The sequence below is a fragment of the Macaca thibetana genome, chromosome 12 (genome assembly GCF_024542745.1).
Source record: "Macaca thibetana thibetana isolate TM-01 chromosome 12, ASM2454274v1, whole genome shotgun sequence".
In the NCBI taxonomy this organism is placed as follows: domain Eukaryota; kingdom Metazoa; phylum Chordata; class Mammalia; order Primates; family Cercopithecidae; genus Macaca; species Macaca thibetana.
The window spans coordinates 72,371,250-72,396,036 of NC_065589.1; the positions used below are offsets into that span (position 1 = coordinate 72,371,250).

Below are 24,787 nucleotides of genomic sequence, written 5' to 3' on the forward strand. Positions count from 1 at the left end.
CCACAAGACAATCCTACAAGTAGGTGTGGGAAACCCCCAGGAAAGAATAAGACTTTAAAAGCAGGGTTACACTATTCCTGAGGGTAGCTAGACACTTCTTCTAGGACCTACAGAGAAATCTGAACTTCTTGCATTTTTACAAATGGGGCATTTGGAAACTGTCTACATGTCTGTTATCACTTCAGGTACTTCCCTAACCTGCTTTGTGGAAACCATCCTATTCTGCCTGCAATCCAGTAAGGAAAGCATAAAGAAAGAGATCATCTGAGTCAATGTCAGCAGACACAGATCCAGAAAGGCATGACTTGCTTGTGACGCTTAGGGAAACATGCCTGTGGGTCAAGAGAAGACAATGAAAGCCATGTTGGGGTGGAGGAGAGGGAGGGGGAGAGGACTAAGGGAACACTAGAGCAGAGAAATTCACTATTTATCCAATTCTTTAGAACCCAGGTGAAGACAAGGCTGTGGCTTCCACTGTTTGCCCTCCCTTCAGGCTAATATACTTAATCTTTCTTCTGGCAACAATGCCCCTTCCACCTTCACCAGACCACCACTTTTAAAATTGAAGTTTCAGATTCTGAAAATGAGCTTAGGTGAAAGGATGCTTCATGCTAGTAAAATAATTTAAACAACTGCCCTCCCTTGGAGAGAAAAGCACAGTTGGATCTGAGAATAACATCCTTGCTCTCCCAGGAGGAACAAACTAAAAATAAAAGTCAACAAGGTGCTTCCTGCCAGTCAGTAAATCCAATAAGCAAAGATGATGCCTCAACCTGGCGCTGGGTAGTTAACAGCTAGCCTGACTCCCTGCACCCGAGAGCGGCCATGTGGTTCTCAGAGCTAACAGCTGCCAAGCAGAACCCCTCAGATTAACCCATAGGTGGTGTTGAACCACTTCCCATTAAGATATTTGCAAAGCAAACAAAAATGATAGCCCCACTCTGAGTCCTGGGAGCTGGCCAGGAGCGCTGGCTGTTCTTGTTGACATAAAGAGCTCTCCGGGGAGGGTCTGGATCAGAGCGAGGAAGGCCACTCCCACCTGCGTCTCCAGACTGTGTTGATCTTAGGCCATTAGAATTTTGGTATCAGGACTGTTTATTATCTAATTTCCTAAGCACAGCAGTTGCTAGAGCTCTGTTTCATAAGAGCTCTCTATTGCTCTCTGTCTTCCCCACCTACACCATTCAGATAAAAAGAACAAATTCAACCCTCCTCCTGTTTTGTCAACTCATCAAGGAGATAAGTCTGAGAAGTTACTAAGATGCACACAGAGATGTTGTGGCATTACTACCGTTACCAGCTTTTAATGGCAAATACTTACTCGTTTCTTCTTAATTTAAGGTGACCAGGGCAATGCTAGTGGAAAATATATTGGCATATTTGTGTTTTATAGTGAGGAACAAGCTGCTATTTAATTCACAAAATATACTGGGAACTGAAACACTACTATGTTTTCCTTGTAATCCAGTGAAGAAAGTGAAGTTAATAAAATTGTGAAAATGTACAAAGTTACTCTTCTTTCAACCTGCAGGATTATAATCTAGGTTTCTTTATGTGTTGATAATGAAGCACTCATATAAATTTCATTTTTACAAAATTTTGCTTCCTGTAACATTTTCCACTTGAGTCCATTTTCTTTTCTCAAACTTTTCAAAATAGGCCTAATACGTAAAAGGTCTTTTGGGCAGAAACTCATTCTGAGCCTGAATATAATAAAGGTCTTTTTTTTTTTTTTTTTGAGAGGGAGTCTTGCACTGTCGCCCAGGCTGGAGTGCAGTGGCCGGATCTCAGCTCACTGCAAGCTCCGCCTCCCGGGTTTGCGGCATTCTCCTGCCTCAGCCTCCCTATAGCTGGGACTACAGGCGCCCGCCACCTCGCCCGGCTATTTTTTTGTATTTTTTAGTAGGGACGGGGTTTCACTGTGTTAGCCAGGATGGTCTCGATCTCCTGACCTCATGATCCGCCCGTCTCGGCCTCCCAAAGTGCTGGGATTACAGGCTTGAGCCACCGCGCCTGGCCTAATAAAGGTCTTGATGAGGATACAATGTAGGTAGCAGCAATGTGCTGAATTTCTATGGGTAAATACAGGAAGGGACAAGGGATGGAGAAATGGTTAGGGATCTTATCAGATTTTCTCATTATTTGAAATTGTCTTTTGGATTAGAAACCAGAACTTTAGAGATGTAGATATAAGTAGTATAAGGAGAGAAACAAAGAAGAAAGAAAGAAAAGGAAGAAGGAGGGGAGGGAGGGAGAGAAGAAGGACAAAAGGGAAAGAAGGAAAGGAGAGATCTAAGGGGACTGAAATTTCTTTTTTTTAACTCTTATTTTAGGTCCAGGAGTACAAGCTCCAGTTTGTTATATAGGTAAACTTGTGTCATGGGGGTTTGTTGTACAGATTATTCTATCACCCAGGTACTAAGCTTAATACCCAATAATCATTTTCTCTGCTCCTCCCCCTCCTCCCGACCTCCACCCTCAAGTAGGTTCCAGTGTCTGTTGCTCCCCTCTTTGTGTCCATGTGTGAGAGATTGAGATTTCTTTAGAAAAAGTAGAGGCATTATCACACTAAAAATATCATACTAAAAATTTGACTTTTTATTAGAAAGAAGAGAGCTATTAGGAGAACTTCAACAGCAATTTTTTGGAAACTTGAATATATGATTCAGTTTTAGATGAAGTTTATTCAAACTAAATTAAAATGGGTTTGAAAATGTTCAAGTTTTCCAGAGAGCACGTGAGCCCAACCTTGCTAGTCAACTTTGTATAGCAACATTGTTGACAGCAAGTATGTTTAGGGATAGGTTAATGAAAACACAAAAGTTCATGTCCACAGGCGATCACGTTGAAGGCCTTGATGGGGATGATAATGTGACTTCAGCTATATAGAAGAAGTGTTAAAAAACTGAAAATTGGTTTCTATGCCAAACTGTCCATCGTCATCTGATGCATTGGGCATGAAAATATTTGCCTTGAGGCAGGGCACAGTGGCTTGTGCACACAATCCCAGCACTTTGAGAGGCTGAGGCGGGTGGATCACTTGAGGTCAAGAGATTGAGACCATCCTGGCCAACATGGTGAAACTCCGTCTCTAGTAAAAATACAAAAATTAGCTGATCATGGTGGTGCACAGCTATAGTCCCAGCTACTCAGGAGGCTGAGGCAGGAGAATTGGTTGAACCTGGGAGGCGGAGGTTGCAGTGAGCTGAGATGGCGCCACTGCACTCCAGTCTGGCGACAAAGTGAGACTCTGTCTCAAAAAAAAAAAAAAAATTGCCCTGAAGTGTGGATCATGGGATATAAGAAAACCCAAGTCAAACATGCATTCTCACATCATATCTGCTGAAGTTCACCATGTCCTAGTTCCTAGCAACTGACCTTCAATTTGAGATATTAACCACAGACAGCTACCAGCCAATAAGTGAGCTTCCCAAAGAGAACACATAAACATCTTCCCAAACTTGGAGTTTATTTTTGAGTGAGGAAGGTAGATGCATCACCGAAAAATGACACAGTGTTAATGGAATCTCCCTTCACTTGTTTAATTAGCATTTTTGACTTTTTGGGAAAGCTAGCTCCTTTATCAACAACTAACTAGGATGCTCCAATCAAACTCAAGGTAAATACGAAGCATTTCTAGAGAACAAAGTAATTAAATTTAGCTTTGGACCTCACAGAAATAAAAACTCAAGGAGCACATATTCATTTATCCATTCATCAATTATTTCATCTTATGCCAGTTATGGCCAAAGATTCTAAATTCTAGATTCTGTGGGTGCTACAGAAATGAGCAACAGTTTCAGCCCTAAAGTTTATTATCTCATGTGGGATACAGTAATAAGAGCTAACATTTTTGTCCATTTAACTACATACTAGGTAGTCATCTAAACGTTTTCTATGGTTTATTCTCACAATGGCCACATGAGGTAAGTACCATTATTAGAAACACACTTGCCCAAGGTCATTGAGGTAGTTGGACACAAACCTGGTCGAGAACAGAAGCAGTTCGGCGCCAGCGTCTGTAGCTGAATCGTTTCCTCTACCTAGATGGTGCCCTGCACACAGCGGGCAGGAATCAAACTCAGATGCTGGCAGGCGAAGCCATGAATTACGCAGGCGGGTGAGTAGGGATCTGTAAAAGACAGCTCCTGCTCACTTCCAGCAGATTGCTGCCAGATATTCAGGTTTTTTAAGAGCTATCAGAAGTTCAAATTACATGAAATCTTTCAATTTTTATGTGTTAGAATCTAATTTTAAAAATTTAAAAACACTCAGGCCAAACAAAACATGTCTGTAGACTATATTCTCCCCAAACACTATGGGTTTACATCTTTTGACCTATAGGACAACAAAACATTTTGTGTACTTTTGAAGACCTCCCATATCTTGGTGCCTTATTCCCTGTAATAGTTCTTCCTGCCTCATACCACCCCCGTCCCACCCTTTGCCTTCTTCTTACTGGACCTTTCACTTTCCCAAGAGTGGCTCCTGCATATCCTGCCTCTGGCTATGGCCCACTCTGTTTCTCCTGCCTGGGATGCTCTTCTCTTGCCCTTGTCTGCTTGCCACATGAATGAGACCTTGAAGGATGAGTAAAACATCAACAGGTAAAGACAGGACTGGCAAGGGAATTCTGTTCAGATGGAATAGCATGAACAGGTATACAGAATATGAAAGCAGGACATGTTGAAAACCACCAAACAGTTCCAACTATTTTAAAAGAGGCCTCTGGTCCCTGGAATCTGTTCTTAGAAAGAGACTGCTGGCATTCTTGACATACAGAAATCTTCTAAAAGGATTCTTTGCATAAGGATCACTGATGATTTAGGGTTTGTTGAAATAGTTCACATAAATATTTATATATGGCCATAAGCAAGTCCCCAAGGAAAAATATAACTCAAAACAGATTTTTCCTTGAAGCTTTGTTCAGCTGGTTATAAGGTTTCTGCCTTCAAAAAGGTTTTGAAAATACATGTGACCAATTAATATTTTAAAAATCTAGAAAGTCTAAAGAAGCCCTAGCATCAACTAAGCTCTGAAAGTTATTATTTGAGGGTATGATATGTCATGCTGGCAATGTTGGTAAGGGTGACTTCTGAACCCAAAGTCAACCTCAGTTTCACACCTGAGGTAAGAGCCAGGAATACAAGAAAACAAAATTTGTCTCTAAAGTTAAAGCAGAGAGTGAGCATTGTTCAGTTTCTAAGGTGATGGAAACCTCAATGTTTATTTTAGTCTACGATTCTAGAGCTAAGTCAAAGTCTTGACCCTTCATATGAGTTTAACTTTATGGAAAACTTTTCCATACTAATATTACTACTATTACTGCTACTACTTCTATCACCACGACCAACAACAGCTTGCCATAATCCCTTATTGAGTATTCATTACATGTCTAGAACTGTGCTAGTTCCTTTGCTTTGATGATCTCCAGTCCTCCCAATTATTCCCTTTTTGCAGTCTAGGATACTGAGGTTCAGAGAGAGGAAGGAATTTGTCCAATGTCTCATAGCTTGTAAGTAGTTGAACTAGGATTCAAACCCAGGTCTGTCACCAAAGCTCATCATTTTTCTACTCAAATGAGATAATACATACAGTATCTACCACATCTTAAGCACTTGATTAAAGAAGGCTACTATTCCTACCACCACTCCCACATCATGCTGCCATTTTCCCTCTGGTTTCATATGGGGTCCTCCAATGTGTTAGTGCACTAACTTGACCACAGAGGAAGGAAATTTGCTGGAGGATTTGTTCTGTTCAACAGTCTTAGAACTGCCATGTATTTCCGCAATGACCCCTCACACACAATGTTTGTCAAGATAAGTGGCAATCTCTACTTCACAGCCCACATGAAAATCTGGCCCACAGTCAGCCCTGCTGACTGGGAGGCTGTTTCTCTGGCTCATCGATTCTGAGGTCAGCCCAATTGGCTCCAAGCCTCAGAGCCACAAGGATGACACACGGGAGAAATATGCACTCGTTTTCCCCTTGTGAGCTGCCAGTTCTCCTCGAGCTGCCAGTTCTCCTCGAGCTGCCTGAGTCACGGAAGTTCCCATCCCTCTGAGTCTGAATCCTCATTTAAGGGCCCACAACGAAGCAGCTTCACTGGGGGTGTGTTCAAGCCATCTTGTGAAAACACTTGCACCAGCATTATCAATCTCCTGCCTCCTTCATATGGGTTCCTTTTACACAACAACAGGCTAGCTGTGCTAAAGAATGTCACATAAAAGCCTTGTGAGAGCTTTGCCATATGCAGGCCAAATTAAATTAAGGGGCATAATCCTCACCATTGTATTTATCAGCATTAAAATGGGGGATTACCATCATGGGAACAAAGCCCCACAACATAAAAGACTATTTCCATTCTGTCACTCACTGTACACAGTTACAGGCTCACATAGGAAGTGAAGCAGAGAAGCATCACCCCAACCACTCACTTCTACTTTCAACCTGAGGTTTCCTTCTCTCCAACCAAGTTAACCCTGTCCCATCATGCACAGATGGGAGCACCTTTCCCATGAGGCTTTCTCCCAAGACCTGGGTGCTGGAATTTTCTTCATCAATCACAGGGTGACAGTTAAAACAATCAGGGTGTATTTCTCAGTGGGTGGTGATTTCAGATTTAAACAATGACAGGTATGGAGACAATGTGGGTAGAGAGAAAATGTCCTGGACTAATTATTTGGAGCCTGGAGCCATGAGAGGCAGTAGAATGTACCAGTTAAAAAATGAGTGCTCTGGGGGGCGGAGCAAGATGGCCGAATAGGAACAGCTCCAGTCTCCAACTCCCAGCGCGAGCGACACAGAAGACCGGTGATTTCTGCATTTTCAACTGAGGTACTGGGTTCATCTCACTGGGGAGTGCCGGACGATCGGTGCTGGTCAGCTGCTGCAGCCCGACCAGCGAGAGCTGAAGCAGGGCGAGGCATTGCCTCACCTGGGAAGCGCAAGGGGGAAGGGAATCCCTTTTCCTAGCCAGGGGAACTGAGACACACAACACCTGGAAAATCGGGTAACTCCCACCCCAATACTGCGCTTTAAGCAAACAGGCACACCAGGAGATCATATCCCACACCTGGCCGGGAGGGTCCCATGCCCACGGAGCCTCCCTCATTGCTAGCACAGCAGTCTGTGATCTACCGGCAAGGCAGCAGCGAGGCTGGGGGAGGGGCGCCCGCCATTGCTGAGGCTTAAGTAGGTAAACAAAGCTGCTGGGAAGCTCGAACTGGGTGGAGCTCACAGCAGCTCAAGGAAACCTGCCTGTCTCTGTAGACTCCACCTCTGGGGACAGGGCACAGTAAACAATAACAAACACAGCAGAAGCCTCTGCAGACGCAAACGACTCTGTCTGACAGCTTTGAACAGAGCAGTGGATCTCCCAACACGGAGGTTGAGATCTGAGAAGGGACAGACTCCCTGCTCAAGTGGGTCTCTGACCCCTGAGGAGCCTAACTGGGAGACATCCCCCACTAGGGGCAGTCTGACACCCCACACCTCACAGGGTGGAGTACACCCCTGAGAGGAAGCTTCCAAAGCAAGAATCAGACAGGTACACTCGCTGTTCAGAAATATTCTATCTTCTGCAGCCTCTGCTGCTGATACCCAGGCAAACAGGGTCTGGAGTGGACCTCAAACAATCTCCAACAGACCTACAGCTGAGGGTCCTGACTGTTAGAAGGAAAACTATCAAACAGGAAGGACACCTACACCAAAACCCCATCAGTACATCACCATCATCAAAGACCAGAGGCAGATAAAACCACAAAGATGGGGAAAAAGCAGGGCAGAAAAGCTGGAAATTCAAAAAATAAGAGCGCATCTCCCCCGCCAAAGGAGCGCAGCTCATCGCCAGCAACGGATCAAAGCTGGACGGAGAATGACTTTGACGAGATGAGAGAAGAAGGCTTCAGTCCATCAAATTTCTCAGAGCTAAAGGAGGAATTACGTACCCAGCGTAAAGAAACTAAAAATCTTGAAAAAAAAGTGGAAGAATTGATGGCTAGAGTAATTAATGCAGAGAAGGTCATAAACGAAATGAAAGAGATGAAAACCATGACACGAGAAATACGTGACAAATGCACAAGCTTCAGTAACCGACTTGATCAACTGGAAGAAAGAGTATCAGCGATTGAGGATCAAATTAATGAAATGAAGCGAGAAGAGAAACCAAAAGAAAAAAGAAGAAAAAGAAATGAACAAAGCCTGCAAGAAGTATGGGATTATGTAAAAAGACCAAATCTACGTCTGATTGGGGTGCCTGAAAGTGAGGGGGAAAATGGAACCAAGTTGGAAAACACTCTTCAGGATATCATCCAGGAGAACTTCCCCAACCTAGTAGGGCAGGCCAACATTCAAATCCAGGAAATACAGAGAATGCCACAAAGATACTCCTCGAGAAGAGCAACTCCAAGACACATAATTGCCAGATTCACCAAAGTTGAAATGAAGGAAAAAATCTTAAGGGCAGCCAGAGAGAAAGGTCGGGTTACCCACAAAGGGAAGCCCATCAGACTAACAGCAGATCTCTCGGCAGAAACTCTCCAAGCCAGAAGAGAGTGGGGGCCAATATTCAACATTCTTAAAGAAAAGAATTTTCAACCCAGAATTTCATATCCAGCCAAACTAAGTTTCATAAGTGAAGGAGAAATAAAATCCTTTACAGATAAGCAAATGCTTAGAGATTTTGTCACCACTAGGCCTGCCTTACAAGAGACCCTGAAGGAAGCACTAAACATGGAAAGGAACAACTGGTACTAGCCATTGCAAAAACATGCCAAAATGTAAAGACCATCGAGGCTAGGAAGAAACTGCATCAACTAACGAGCAAAATAACCAGTTAATATCATAATGGCAGGATCAAGTTCACACATAACAATATTAACCTTAAATGTAAATGGACTAAATGCTCCAATTAAAAGACACAGACTGGCAAACTGGATAAAGAGTCAAGACCCATCAGTCTGCTGTATTCAGGAGACCCATCTCACACGCAGAGACATACATAGGCTCAAAATAAAGGGATGGAGGAAGATTTACCAAGCAAATGGAGAACAAAAAAAAGCGGGGGTTGCAATACTAGTCTCTGATAAAACAGACTTTAAACCATCAAAGATCAAAAGAGACAAAGAAGGCCATTACATAATGGTAAAGGGATCAATTCAACAGGAAGAGCTAACTATCCTAAATATATATGCACCCAATACAGGAGCACCCAGATTCATAAAGCAAGTCCTTAGAGACTTATAAAGAGACTTAGACTCCCATACAATAATAATGGGAGACTTCAACACTCCACTGTCAACATTAGACAGATCAACGAGACAGAAAGTTAACAAGGATATCCAGGAATTGAACTCATCTCTGCAGCAAGCAGACCTAATAGACATCTATAGAACTCTCCACCCCAAATCAACAGAATATACATTCTTCTCAGCACCACATCGTACTTACTCCAAAATTGACCACGTAATTGGAAGTAAATCACTCCTCAGCAAACGTACAAGAACAGAAATTATAACAAACTGTCTCTCAGACCACAGTGCAATCAAACTAGAACTCAGGACTAAGAAACTCAATCAAAACCGCTCAACTACATGGAAACTGAACAACCTGCTCCTGAATGACTACTGGGTACATAACGAAATGAAGGCAGAAACAAAGATGTTCTTTGAAACCAATGAGAACAAAGATACAACATACCAGAATCTCTGGGACACATTTAAAGCAGTGTGTAGAGGGAAATTTATAGCACTAAATGCCCACAAGAGAAAGCAGGAAAGATCTAAAATTGACACTCTAACATCGCAATTAAAAGAACTAGAGAAGCAAGAGCAAACACATTCAAAAGCTAGCAGAAGGCAAGAAATAACTAAGATCAGAGCAGAACTGAAGGAGATAGAGACACAAAAAACCCTCCAAAAAATCAATGAATCCAGGAGTTGGTTTTTTGAAAAGATCAACAAAATTGACAGACCACTAGCAAGACTAATAAAGAAGAAAAGAGAGAAGAATCAAATCGACGCAATTAAAAATGATAAAGGGGATATCACCACCGACCCCACAGAAATACAAACTACCATCAGAGAATACTATAAACACCTCTACGCAAATAAACTGGAAAATCTAGAAGAAATGGATAATTTCCTGGATACTTACACTCTTCCAAGACTAAACCAGGAAGAAGTTGAATCCCTGAATAGACCAATAGCAGGCTCTGAAATTGAGGCAATAATTAATAGCCTACCAACCAAAAAAAGTCCAGGACCAGATGGATTCACAGCTGAATTCTACCAGAGGTACAAGGAGGAGTTGGTACCATTCCTTCTGAAACTATTCCAATCAATAGAAAAAGAGGGAATCCTCCCTAACTCATTTTATGAGGCCAACATCATCCTGATACCAAAGCCTGGCAGAGACACAACTAAAAAAGAGAATTTTAGACCAATATCCCTGATGAACATCGATGCAAAAATCCTCAATAAAATACTGGCAAACCGGATTCAGCAACACATCAAAAAGCTTATCCACCATGATCAAGTGGGCTTCATCCCTGGGATGCAAGGCTGGTTCAACATTCGCAAATCAATAAACATAATCCAACATATAAACAGAACCAAAGACAAGAACCACATGATTATCTCAATAGATGCAGAAAAGGCTTTTGACAAAATTCAACAGCCCTTCATGCTAAAAACGCTCAATAAATTCGGTATTGATGGAATGTACCTCAAAATAATAAGAGCTATTTATGACAAACCCACAGCCAATATCATACTGAATGGGCAAAAACTGGAAGCATTCCCTTTGAAAACTGGCACAAGACAGGGATGCCCTCTCTCACCACTCCTATTCAACATAGTGTTGGAAGCTCTGGCTAGGGCAATTAGGCAAGAGAAAGAAATCAAGGGTATTCAGTTAGGAAAAGAAGAAGTCAAATTGTCCCTGTTTGCAGATGACATGATTGTATATTTAGAAAACCCCATTGTCTCAGCCCAAAATCTCCTTAAGCTGATAAGCAACTTCAGCAAAGTCTCAGGATACAAAATTAATGTGCAAAAATCACAAGCATTCTTATACACCAGTAACAGACAAACAGAGAGCCAAATCAGGAATGAACTTCCATTCACAATTGCTTCAAAGAGAATAAAATACCTAGGAATCCAACTTACAAGGGATGTAAAGGACCTCTTCAAGGAGAACTACAAACCACTGCTCAGTGAAATAAAAGAGGACACAAACAAATGGAAGAACATACCATGCTCATGGATAGGAAGAATCAATATCGTGAAAATGGCCATACTGCCCAAGGTAATTTATAGATTCAATGCCATCCCCATCAAGCTACCAATGAGTTTCTTCACAGAATTGGAAAAAACTGCTTTAAAGTTCATATGGAACCAAAAAAGAGCCCGTATCTCCAAGACAATCCTAAGTCAAAAGAACAAAGCTGGAGGCATCACGCTACCTGACTTCAAACTATACTACAAGGCTACAGTAACCAAAACAGCATGGTACTGGTATCAAAACAGAGATATAGACCAATGGAACAGAACAGAGTCCTCAGAAATAATACCACACATCTACAGCCATCTGATCTTTGACAAACCTGAGAGGAACAAGAAAAGGGGAAAGGATTCCCTATTTAATAAATGGTGCTGGGAAAATTGGCTAGCCATAAGTAGAAAGCTGAAACTGGATCCTTTCCTTACTCCTTATACGAAAATTAATTCAAGATGGATTAGAGACTTAAATGTTAGACCTAATACCATAAAAATCCTAGAGGAAAACCTAGGTAGTACCATTCAGGACATAGGCATGGGCAAAGACTTCATGTCTAAAACACCAAAAGCAACGGCAGCAAAAGCCAAAATTGACAAATGGGATCTAATTAAACTAAAGAGCTTCTGCACAGCAAAAGAAACTACCATCAGAGTGAACAGGCAACCTACAGAATGGGAGAAAATTTTTGCAATCTACTCATCTGACAAAGGGCTAATATCCAGAACCTACAAAGAACTCAAACAAATTTACAAGAAAAAAACAAACAACCCCATCAAAAAGTGGGCAAAGGATATGAACAGACATTTCTCAAAAGAAGACATTCATACAGCCAACAGACACATGAAAAAATGCTCATCATCACTGGCCATCAGAGAAATGCAAATCAAAACCACAATGAGATACCATCTCACACCAGTTAGAATGGCGATCATTAAAAAGTCAGGAAACAACAGGTGCTGGAGAGGATGTGGAGAAATAGGAATGCTTTTACACTGTTGGTGGGATTGTAAACTAGTTCAACCATTATGGAAAACAGTATGGCGATTCCTCAAGGATCTAGAACTAGATGTACCATATGACCCAGCCATCCCATTACTGGGTATATACCCAAAGGATTATAAATTATGCTGCTATAAAGACACATGCACACGTATGTTTATTGCAGCACTATTCACAATAGCAAAGACTTGGAATCAACCCAAATGTCCATCAGTGACAGACTGGATTAAGAAAATGTGGCACATATACACCATGGAATACTATGCAGCCATAAAAAAGGATGAGTTTGTGTCCTTTATAGGGACATGGATGCAGCTGGAAACCATCATTCTTAGCAAACTATCACAAGAACAGAAAACCAAACACCGCATGTTCTCACTCATAGGTGGAAACTGAACAATGAGATCACTTGGACTCAGGAAGGGGAACATCACACCGGGGCCTATCATGGGGAGGGGGGAGGGGGGAGGGATTGCACTGGGAGTTATACCTGATGTAAATGACGAGTTGATGGGTGCAGCACACCAACATGGCACAAGTATACATATGTAACAAACCTGCACGTTATGCACATGTACCCTACAACTTAAAGTATAATAATAATAAATAAATTAAAAAAAAAAAATGAGTGCTCTGGTCAGAAGGCCCATGTTCAAATCCTGATTCTGTCACTTTACTGATTAAGTAACATTGGCAAATTACTTGTAATCTCTCAATGTCACAGATTATAAAATCTGTACCTTTCCCATAAAGTTGAGTAGGATAATACGTGTAAAACACTTAGCACAGCCCAGGCACTGTGGCTCACGCCTATAATCCCAGCACTTTGGGAGGCTGAGGGGGATGGATTGCTAGATGTCAGGAGTTCGAGATCAGCCTAGCCAACATGGTGAAACCCCATCTCCACTGAAAACACAAAAATTAGCCAGGTGTTGTGGCACACACCTGTAATCCCAGCTGCTAGGGAGGCTGAGGCAGGAGAATCACTTGAACCCAGAGGGTGGAGGTTGCAGTGAGCTGAGCTCACGCTATTGCATTCCAGCCTGGGCAACAGAGTGAAACTCCATCTCAAAAAACAAAAACAAAACCACTTCGCACAGTGCCCAGGAAGTTGCTAATGAATACCAAATGTTAGCGGTTATTATTGTTGGAGATAGAAGATCTGAATTCAAAGCCCAGACCCACCATTTATTCTCTGTGTGACCCTGCATAACCCTGTGATTCCCTGACTAGCTGATGGGGGGCAGGTGCAGGTAGATCTGAAACCAATCCAGCACTGGTCTCTGAGATAATGTTTATGAGCTATTTGCCTTAGCTTTCCCCAAGTTCGGTTTATCTGTAATATAGAGTGAGTAACACCAACCCAGAAGGCCAGTGTGAGAATTACATGAGATAAAATGTGGAGGAAAAAAAAAACTGGCATAGCAATAAGTGCTAACAAACAATAAATCTGAATGATCTCAACACTTCCCGGCACACTTCCCTGCAGTTCTTATTTGCAGCAATATTTCTTGACATGTATGGATCTTCCTTATGAACTCTTCCCTCTGATTTTGCCTTCCCTTCATCTTTCCCTGGTACCTGTCTGCTCCCATACTGTTTCTCCAGGACTCTTGAGGCAGACTTTGCTGGTTGCTTCCCTCTTCCTTTCTTCTTGCCTAATCTCTCAACCTCCTTTGCAGCTTTCCCGCAGAACCACCACTGCAAATTCTGGCCAATCATATGCAAGAGAAGTCTCCTGGGTGACTTCTGGGAAAGATTTCCCTCCTAGCAAATGGAGAGAGACTCCTGAGAAGAATCTCCTTTCCATCTGCTTCCTTCTTCCTGCTCCAGACACTGCCATGTGAGGAAGTGATGCTCAGTGTTGCTCCAGCCACCTCATGGCCTTAAGTGGGGGCCTCACTGACATGCCGAGAACAGCAAAGAAAAGAGATGCAAGGGGCCTGTGTCTTGACATTCCTGAATGGTTGACCCAGCCCTGGAACTTCTGTCTTTGGATGTTTTGTCTCGAGGGATCCTTGAATCTATGGGTTGAAGGTCTGTTACTCCCACCGAGAACATCACAAGTGACACAATCCAGCTCTCTTCTTACTCTGCCCACCCCAAACCCTTCCTTACTCCCACCCCACCCTCTGCCCAAGAACTCCTTCCTATCAGTCCTTGTTGATTCACAGAACACTGAGTTGACAAACATAAGGGGGCAAACAGAATCCCAGCCCCTGTATCAGGGATACCCTGGCCCACTGTTTGGTAAGTTATTTGGGATCCTCTTATTGTTGCCACTACCCAAAGACTCCCAGGAAAAACACTTCCCTCATAAAAATCTGAGTGCTGATAAGTGGCTTTGAAAGTTAGCTCTGTAAACTTATTGAGTAGCTATTGTGTATGCTGGATACAAGAAAGAATAAGACTCAGTCCTCATTGTTGAGAAGCTAACTTGCTAGCACAAGGTCAACCATAACACCAGGCAAAATATAAAGAGCACCAGAGAGACTGATACACCAAAGTGTGGTGTGAGGACCCAGTCTGTGAACTGTTACTACTCATAATGACATAAGGAGTTAGTGCCAGAATGTAAATCAATTCATCACCAAGAACAGTGTTTAGTTCAGCTGATTTTTTTTAGTAACAAGACTTTCTTAATGAAGAAAGCAGTGAGTTGATTTACATTTGGGCACAAATCCATTAACCTGTTGTGAAACAGCACTTTAAGTAGTACTATTACAAAAGAGTTACAGCTCAAGGAGCATTAAAAAGAATCAGGTCTTCATGAAGTCACCCAGGAGACTTCTCTTGCATATGATTGGCCAGAATTTCCAACGGTGGTTCTGCAGGAGAGCTGCAAAGGAGGTTGAGAGATTAGGCAAAGAAGAAAGGAAGAGGGAAGCAACTTTTTAGGGAACCTAAAAAGATTTAGGTTCGTTATGTCTGATGAACATAAAGCTCTAGCAACTTCAGTATATGTCCACTGTGAGTTGGGTGTAGGAGTGTGGAGCTCAGAACAGAGACTTGGGACTCATGCTCACATAGCTGTTATGACAGTGTATCTCGACCAAAAGGTAAGAGTTGAACAGAAAGGAATGGACAGAGAGAAGAGAGGTAGGTGCGCTGGTAGCACAATAAGAAGTCTGATTCTGGTTAGCTATGAGGTGTATTAGGGACAAAGTGGAGGTGAGCTTGGAGGACAAACTGAAACGAGCTAGAGAGAGGTGTGGAACAGCAGTCTGAGAAGTCGGAACTTCTTTTGGTCTAAAATAGGAAGCCATTAAAGTTCTTTGAACAAGTCAGGATATGTTGTAAGACAATTGATCAAGTGTGAGAAATGAAAGCGGGTCTGTAAAGACAGAAGGAGAAAGGAAAAGAGATAATGGCAGTCCTGGACCAGGAAAGAGTACTTGGAAAATGACTGGAAGTGAGGTTAAGTGAGAGGTAGGAGTCAAGAGCGACTGTGCCAAGTTTGAAGGCCAGGTCACAAGACAGTGTTTATGTCAATCATACAAGTGGGAAGGGCAAGTGGAGGAGGTGCTTTAGGAGGGGCTTTTCTGTTGAAGTCTTGGTGTGTGAATCAGGAATATATGTCCACTGTGAGTTGGGTGTAGGAGTGTGGAGCTCAGAACAGAGACTTGGGACTCGTGCTCACATAGCTGAGACTTGATACCAGAACACACTGGCGAGAGATGGTATCATCCAGGGGAGAAGGAGAGAAAGGAGATAATCTAAGACTTTGTGAATTGCCTTTATTTTAATGGTGAGTGGAAGAGAAGAAGGATGGAGCCAGAGAAAACAAAGACTGAGAATATCTCTGAGGAAGCACCTGAAGAAGGCAATACTACAGATACCCTTGGAAGAGAGCTCTTCAAGGAAAGCACACATGGCCCATGGAACTAAATGCCACAAAGAGTCTGATGAACATAAAGCTCTAGCAACTGGGAGCTGTGCTTCCCAAGGATAGTTTTAAGGACATTGTAGGGACACAAATCAGATTTCAGGACTAAGGAGAAAGGGGTTGGTTTAGTGAAGAAATGAGGCAGTGAACCTGGATAGCAGTTGGAGGAAGTCTGGTGGTAAAAGTAAAAAGAGGGAAGGACAGGCCACGGGCCTGTTAGGATGCGGGGAGGGATAAGCAAAATGGAAAGTGATAGCGGAGTGTAAAAGATGGGAAAGCAGGAGAGGTGCTAACTGATAGTGGTAGGGCCTGGATGGCAGGAACACAGCACAAGGAAGAGGATCTGGGGTCTGTGAGATGGGAGCAAAGGAAGGAAGGACAGCTGAAGATAAGGAGAGATTCTAAGGTGAAGAGAAGGGCAGTAGAAGAGCTCAGAGCGCTGTTCTGATGTTCTCAGTAAAGTCAGACATCAGTTGAGGTTGAGGAAGTCACACTGGGGTTGAACTCATTTTCCAAACTGGTTCACTGACTTGCCCAAGGTCAAACAGTTGGAAAATGTTAGCTAGGATCAGAAACTAAGTCTTCCACCCAAGCTCAGTGATCTTTCTACCACATTAGAAATTGTAAACTTCGTAATTCTAATATGAGATATTAGGTCTTTTCCTAAAGTGCCCTTAAATGAGCTATTCTGACTTTTTAGGCAAGTAGCCTAAAGTACTTTACTTTAAAGGCAGCCCAATGACAATTTGAGACCGCTGGGGGAGTATTAAGAATTTAATTTATCAAGTCTCAAAAATCCTAAGAGATCTCAAAAAATGAAATAAAAAATAATTTAAGAATTATGTTTAAAATTGTAAATTAAGACTTTCTCTTTTCCAGGTGAAAAGATGCAAAGAACTTTCTAATGACCTGCTTCTTTCTTGAAATCTTTGACTAAAACTTTTAAGGAAGTTCCCCATAATCATTGTGGAAGAAAATAAGAAAGGCGAGTTTCATTCTATTTAGGCCTTCCCTTTGCCATGGTCCACTCCTTCCTGTAGCTGTGTCCTCCTCCTGGTGACATATGTGATGGGTTCTGGAAACCTTATCTGAGAGAAGGCAGATTATAAAGGCTTCCCTGAAGAACAGGCCTAGGAGTTGTTTGCGTCTCTAGCTCTTGGTGTCATATCTGGCCTGGCTAGACTTAAAGTGTCTTGAGCCTACATTTAGCCAGCGTATCGGGCCCTGCAGCTTGAGCAGCTCAGAGGTCACTGAAAGGCAAGCTCTGATTATATTTAACTCAAACCTGTGGCTAAACAGGAAATGATACTCCCTTTTTGCTTTAGCTTAAATCTAGGGTTTCTCTACCTTTTTTTTTTTTTTTTTTTTTTTTTTTTTTTTTTAATATAGAGACAGGGTCTAACTATATTTCCTAGGCTGAACTCAAATTCCTGGGCTGAAGTGATACTCCCACCTCAGCCTCCCAATTACCTGGGTCTACAAGCACATACCACCATGCCTGGCTGTAGGTTTCTCAACTGTGGGACTATTGACATTTGAGGCTGGACAATTCTTTGCTGCGGGGAGGGTTTGTCATACATTGTAGGAGGTTTAGCAGCGTCACGGGCTTCTGCCCATTAGATGCCAGCTGTACAACCCTTCCCTCCAAAGTTGTGACAACCAAGAATGTCTCCAGACATTGCTAAATATCCAGGGGAAGGATGTTTAACCTAATGAAGCTAAGTATAGATTTAACCATGAATAGAACTCAAAAAGTAGGGTTGTGTTCAGGTTGCTCTGTAGAATAAAGACTTTGCCCATTACATGGGAGAATCTGATGGAAACACTTTTTTTTGAGACGGAGTCTTGCTCTGTCACCCAGGCTGAAGTGCAGTGGCACAATCTTGGCTCACTGTAACCTCCGCCTCTCTGGTTCAAGCGATTCTCCTGCCTCAGCCTCCTGAATAGCTGGGATTACAGATGCATGCCACCATGGCTGGCTAATTTTTGTATTTTTAGTAGGGATGGGGTTTTGCCATGTGGGCCAGGCTAGTCTCGAACTCCTGACCTCAGCTGATCCACCCACCTCAGCCCCCCAAAGTGCTGGGATTACAGGCATGAGCCACCACGCCCAGCCCTGGAAACATTTTTTGGTTCCACTCTCTCCAGTTCACCAAAATACCATAGTGGTAGAAATACTTCTGTTTCATTATCCATTAGAATGGAGCACCTGAGTTTACAACAGGGAACTCTTACACTCACCCATTTTTCTCTGTGACAGCACGAGAGTTGCTTGAAGTCTGTGTGTGACCATTGTTGGATTCTGCTTGTGAATGGCTTCTATGATCTACAGAGCCCCTGAAAACTGAGAGAAAAGAAAGGAGGGCTAAGAATATGTTCAGAAGTAGGTAGGGTTAGGTTTTGGTGCCCATCTACACTCTCTGCAGCCCTTCTCTCCCTGCCCTCATCCCACTCCCTGACTTTCTATAGCTTTTTTCTAGGATATGTCATTAAAATTGAGCTCTTCTCCATTCCAGGTCTTGTTCCATGCTTGGTCCCAGTCAGCAAACTGTTTTCATGCTTAAAGGAAAACAAGCGACCTCTCTTTGGCAATAGATATAAAGAGTGAACAGATTAGAAGCCCCAAGTGATTTGGCTCCCAGTAGAAGCAGTATACAATAGCTGGAACAACACTGTGCTAAAGTCAGCAGATCAGCTTCTAGGCTGGCTAGGCTGCCTGCTGATGTGGACAGGTCAAGGAACAAAATGTGATGATGTGGTTAGGATTAACTGTAAAGAGAAAATCATCCCAGGAGTAACCTATTTCAACATTTTGATTGAGGACAGTTTATTGATGAGTTTCTCAAGAATGAGGGTAACAAATACAATTCTTTCTTCCAGTGACCGTGGCTAATCAATCATGGCCTTCTTTTCTACTGAACTTTAATTCAACCTCAAGTTCCTTCTTAACACTTCGCATCAGTGGTTGTCAAAGTGTGGACCCCCAACAAGTAGCATCAACATCACCTGGAAACTTATTAGAAATGAACGTTCTTGGGCCCAACTTCAGACTTTGTGAATCAGAGACTCTGCAGGTAGAGTCTGGCAATCTGTGTTTTTATCAAGCTCTCCAGGTGACCTTGATCCATGTTAAATTTTGAGAGACACTACTTCCAGATCAGTGAGTCTTACTCCTGGCTGTACATTAGAAACACCCAGGAAGATTTTAAACATGCCTAGGACCAGCCCCTAGAGATTCTGACATTGATCTGGGATGGGAGCTGCCATCAATTATTAAAAGAGCTCCCTAGACAATTTTAATATGTGGCCAGGGCTGAGAACCGCTGTTCCAAGTAGTCACTACCAATCAATCAGTGTTGGAAGGAGACTGCACACCTATTTGCCGTCCTTATTTTAGATAACCTAGAACCATCCAAACTGAAATATAACCAACAAAGATAATCTATACATTTGGGAATTGTGACTTACTGTGGAAGATGCATAAATGGTTGACGTTAGGATTACAGAACACATGATAGAAACGGAGTGTAGAAAAATAAATAAAAAGTATAGAAATCAGTTGTTTTTGTGTTGACTGTTCTAGAAAGAACATGTGCAGAAATCAGTTGTTTTTGTGTTGACTGTTCTGGAAAGAACATGTGCTGATTTTAAATTGTTAGTTTGGCTCCTTAGCATAAATATTTGTGTGGAATAAATGCAGTTTTTGAGCTAAGGTGATGGATAAAAAGACTTGTTGTTGTTGTTATTATTATTATTGCTGCAAACACCAAAAGGATAAAGAGAAAAATTTAAGTGAGACATTAATACATTTTTATTATTACACACACACACACACAGAGACAAAACATTATGGCCAAACAGTGAAGCAACAATATTGAAAGAAGGAAAAAATAGAAATCAAGAAAAATAGCCACAGCCTGTTAGAATTTCATTAACTAATTCCCTTCCTCTCCCCCATTGCCTTTTCTCCATTGATAAAATCCTCCAGTTAGAGCACCAGGCAGGATTTCCCCCTCTGGGAGATTCTAAACCACTGTTTGGCCCGCACTCACTTGCAATGCTGTGATAAGCAATATAAAAGCAAGAACCGAAATAAAAACAAAAGAGGGGAACCCACTTTAGGGATACAAATATCTTTCTGTTTCCCTGTGAAGAAGGAAAAATCACCACAAATAATTTTTAATCTTGTTCTCTGGCCCAACTCAGCAGCACTAAGAGCTACCAGTGATCAAAGTCCAAATGATATTGCCCTTGTGGAAAGCTAAGATTGCAAGCTTTTGTCTGTACCTATTTTGAGATCCTCAGTTAAAAAAAAAATAATTATAAGGAGCAATAGCCATCCAAAGAAGAAAAAAGCACAAAGAGATCTAGAAAAAAAACTGTAAAATCTCTTTTGGTTTGGGACTCTCTGCCACGTCCAAGACCAGAATGAGAGGAAGCAACATCTTTACCTGGTTCAGCAAATGCGCCCAGCTACTTTGCTGGGGTTTCCACAGAATTTCTGTTCATGTAATTGAAAGGAAAACTTATTCCATGTTTCTTATTAATTTACACTTCAGTCATCAAAATATTGATTTTTAAGAGTTATTTGAAGCATAAAACCAGAAACTTACAGAATATTCTGAATAAAGCTTAGAGGGAATCTGCTCCTCCATCCCCCAGCTTTGCTGAAGAACAGGGAGAAGGATTTGGGTCAAACTAAAGAGATAAATAAGATTATCAAACCATTGAATTCAAAGCAGCATCCAAAATTGTCAGTTTTCAGTATGATCTGGTGACAGTTGGAATCACCTGGCTTCTCTCTGGCAAACGAATTTCTGAACACGGAAATTGGAGAAATGGAGATATGAAGGAAAAAGAAGAGAGAGAAGGTGACTCATTTTAAGTGTATGAACAGGTTGAGTTAAAAAAAATTAGACCAGGCTAGGCACGGTGGCTCACACCTGTAATCCCAGCACTTTGGGAGGCTGAGACGGGCAGATCACGAGGTCAGGAGATCGAGACCATCCTGGCTAACATGGTGAAACTCCGTCTCTATTAAAAATACAAAAAAGTTAGTCAGGCATGGTGGCTGGTGCCTGTAGTCCCAGCTACTCGGGAGGCTGAGGCAGGAGAATGGCGTGAACCCGGGAGGTGGAGCTTGCAGTGAGCCGAGATTGCTCCACTGCTCTCCAGCCTGGGCCACAGAGCAAGACTCCATCTCAAAAAATAAAATAAAATATAAAATTAGACCAGTGACGTGGCTGAAAAGTAAAATTATGAACTTAAATATTCATAAAATGCCAAACTTGGGGAATGTGCAGGTGTGACAATAGAAGCTTCTCTAGAGATGGGTCACCTTTCATCAGGGAGGGTTCCTAAGTGTTTCTTGTTTAATGAAGTAAAGCAATACTTGGAGTGGAGTTCTGGAGGAACTGAATCCTTCCAAACTCTGATTGAGCTCTATGAGCCATTCATATTTTTCAAGGAGAAAAATTAGTCAAGTGTCAAGTCTTTACCAGACTGTTTTGAAGTAAGATGGAAAAGCATTTGACTGTCAGGAAATAAAACAACAACAACAACAACAACAACAAAAACACCAAGAACACCATTAGGAGGTGCTGCAAATGCCTTTGGGGCCACTTAGGAAGAAATATAAATGTGTGAAGTATCAGGCAAAGAGGATGGGGAATCGCGAGCTTTGTGATGAACCAGATAATTCACACCCCACTTAAAGACATTCAGGTTCAAAGTTTTTTAAAAAGCACTGTGCCTGGCCAAACACAACACATCTTTGGAGGATCTCCTATTTGTGACTTCCTATACTGGAGGATCTCCTATTTGTGACTTCCTATACTGGAGGATCTCTTATTTGTGACTTCTAGGGGGAAACAGTGGTCCGCAGCCTCAGTCAGTAACAGCCAGCCACGCTTCTTTTGAAAATGAACTCTCCGATTGTCTCCATCCCCAAGTCTCCTCAAGTTCAAGAAACACTGATGTTCTCCTGGATCCTGCTACCTCTCTTTTTCTCCTATTCCCTAACCTCCTTGCCCCAAGGTAAAGCTCCAGTTCTATATTTCCTTGAAACAGACTGAGTGACAGATACTAAAGGAGTCTGAAGTACCCAGAGCCTCTCTGCCTACACACTGGGCAGTGGCACTGGGGTTGGCAGATCAACTGTAACTGTAAATTCTACCACAAAGTCCTCACTTTCCATCAAATGCAGGTGCTGGTATTAAAGCCCGTACTTCAAAAATCACAGCCTCTCAAGCAGAAGTCCAGGGACCTTCAAAATTCAAAAGGGTGAGACTGCAATATTTTTAAAATGTTTGAAAACCATGATTTAGTCCAATTCTCTCATGTTACCATGACTGGAGCTTAGGGATATTAACTGGTGGAGGACTGAGACCAGAAACCCACGTTTCCACTTCTTGTCCACAGTACCCCTTCCTTCCATGAATGTTCTCAATCAGTCTGAGATTTATATACCAGGTTCTGGATCACAGATCTTCCCAAGACACAAAACTTTCCTCAGTCTTAAGGTAAATCTGATACAAACATGTCAGAGTCTGCCTCAAGAAGACGAGTTAAGGAGAAGCCATTGGTAAGGAGAGCTGCAACTAGACCAGTGTCCCAGGCAATATGGAAGGAGGTGGAGAGGCAGCTGTGAGGAACTGAGCCTATCCCTGTCTATTCTATTCCCTTCTATGAAATCACCTTTCAGAGTCCTCTGCAAGGTTGGTCTTAAATTTAATCGGCTGTCACCTATAGAAAAAAGGAGTGGTGGACAGAAGGTTCTTATATAAGAGGCGATCACTTCCAGCTTTGGAACCTTCTCTGGAACACCCCTGAGTTTAGAACACCCATTCCAAACCTCGAAAAACTCCACCTTTATGGTCACCAGGCTCGCTGCAGTCTTGAACCTTGGCACTTCCCCTGGTACCCGCTGCGATGGGGGAATGTGTCCCACTGCTTTGGTTCGAAGCGTCCCCTGTGGAATGAAACAAAAGGACTTTCTCAAGGTTATGCTCCCACACCTAGGCGAATTACCAAACTGGGTGATACAAGTTGGCCAGGAAAATCCACACTTTTCTTATGGTTCAAGGCACCAAGGTGACTAATCTCACCTATGGACTTGGCGCTTATTTTTAAGATTTAATACAGTCTAGTTGAGAAAGGGCACAATAGTAGGAAACAGGAGAATTAATAATTGTTCTGGCTAGATTTTCTACTAGCTGAATGACATTGGGTAATTTGGGGAAACCGTGTCACTGATCACATTAGTCAAATAGGGAAACTCAGTGACAAACAGGGGTCATGAGTGCACCAGGCTAGGACTCTTGGTTTGGTCACTGGATAGCTTTCCTGCTGTCTTTCAGTTGCCACTACCAGGGAAGTAAACCAAAGGGTGAGCTCTCTCCCAGAAGCTGCTCCTTTTTCTCCTCCACATCTCTGCCTCTTGGAAATGCCCTTCCCTTCCTATTATCTTGCAGCCCTGATCACAGATCTTTGTTATGCTGTCAGGGAGAAGATAGACTACACGCTATATTCACTTGAGGAATATCACATGGCAGCTTCTCATTGTCCAGTCAGCTTACTTCCTGCTGGATTCCCCAAAATCATGGCTCCACTAGGGATTTTCGCAGCTGTCACATCTCTTCTTCCATTCTCCATGACCTCAAGGTCACGAGGGGCTGAAGATGTTCCAACATCTTTTACCTCAGATATCTGGAGAAGGCAGGTTCTTTCCATTGGATCTCCCGACTTTAGACAGAAACTACACTGGCAGCAGGACTCCCCCTCCTCATGGAGGAGATTTTTTCTGGTCCCGCCCCGAGGCAGTCAACCCTAACTCTGTCCACATCTCCTTTTTTCCTGGCCTCTTATCTAGACCTTGTTCTCACTTCCTGCACCTTCCTTCTGGCTTTGGCTATTTCTATTTCTGGCAGCAGTGCTTCCAAATGTACTTCCACATTAGAATATTTGGTATCTCTGACCTTTCTCCTTTATTATTTGCTCAGATGCGATTTTTTAAAATCCTGTCGTTCTCCCTCCTTCTGGTTGACTCCTCCATCTTGGGCATCACCTTTCCACACCCAGCTTGCTATCACCCTTGTCTCTCCATTCCTTTCAAGTGGCCAAGTAAACATTTCTAGCTGCCTCAAAGTAAATTTAAAGAGACACAGGCCCTTCCTCTAAGGAGCTCGCATTCTAATACAGAAAGTAAGAGTAAAAAGAGATTAAAGATATGAAAGCACCCGCAACTTTTAAAGGGGGTGTATCAGTTTGACTAGTGATATCCCACAATACATGTCTATTCAGAACCTCAGAATGTGACCTTACTTGGAAACAGGGTGTTTGCAGATGTAGTTAATTAAAAACGAGGTCATGTTGGATGAAGGTGGGTCCTGAAGCCAATGACTGAAGTCCTTACAAACAGGCCATGTGAAGATACAGAGAGACTCAGGGAGAAGGCATATGACAATGGAAACTGAGAGTGGAGTGATGGGTCTACAAACCAAGGAAGGCCAAAGATTGCCAGGAACCAACAGGAGTCTGGAGAGAGACTTGGAACAGACTCTCCCACAGAACCTCCAGTAGAAACCAACATTGCTGACACCTTGATGGACTTCTAGCCTC

General features: G+C 42.5%; 1 protein-coding gene across 1 annotated transcript in view; it reads right to left on the reverse strand.

The window, feature by feature from the left end:
- The window catches only part of MYO3B (myosin IIIB), a 498,102-nt gene that overhangs the window by 123,464 nt on the left and 349,851 nt on the right, over positions 1 to 24,787 (reverse strand). The window contains exons 29-30 of the mRNA XM_050751472.1: positions 23,037 to 23,138; positions 18,410 to 18,512 (exon numbers count right to left, since the gene is read on the reverse strand). Coding sequence (XP_050607429.1) covers positions 18,410 to 18,512; positions 23,037 to 23,138 — 205 coding nt within the window. The remainder of the gene's footprint in view (positions 1 to 18,409; positions 18,513 to 23,036; positions 23,139 to 24,787) is intronic.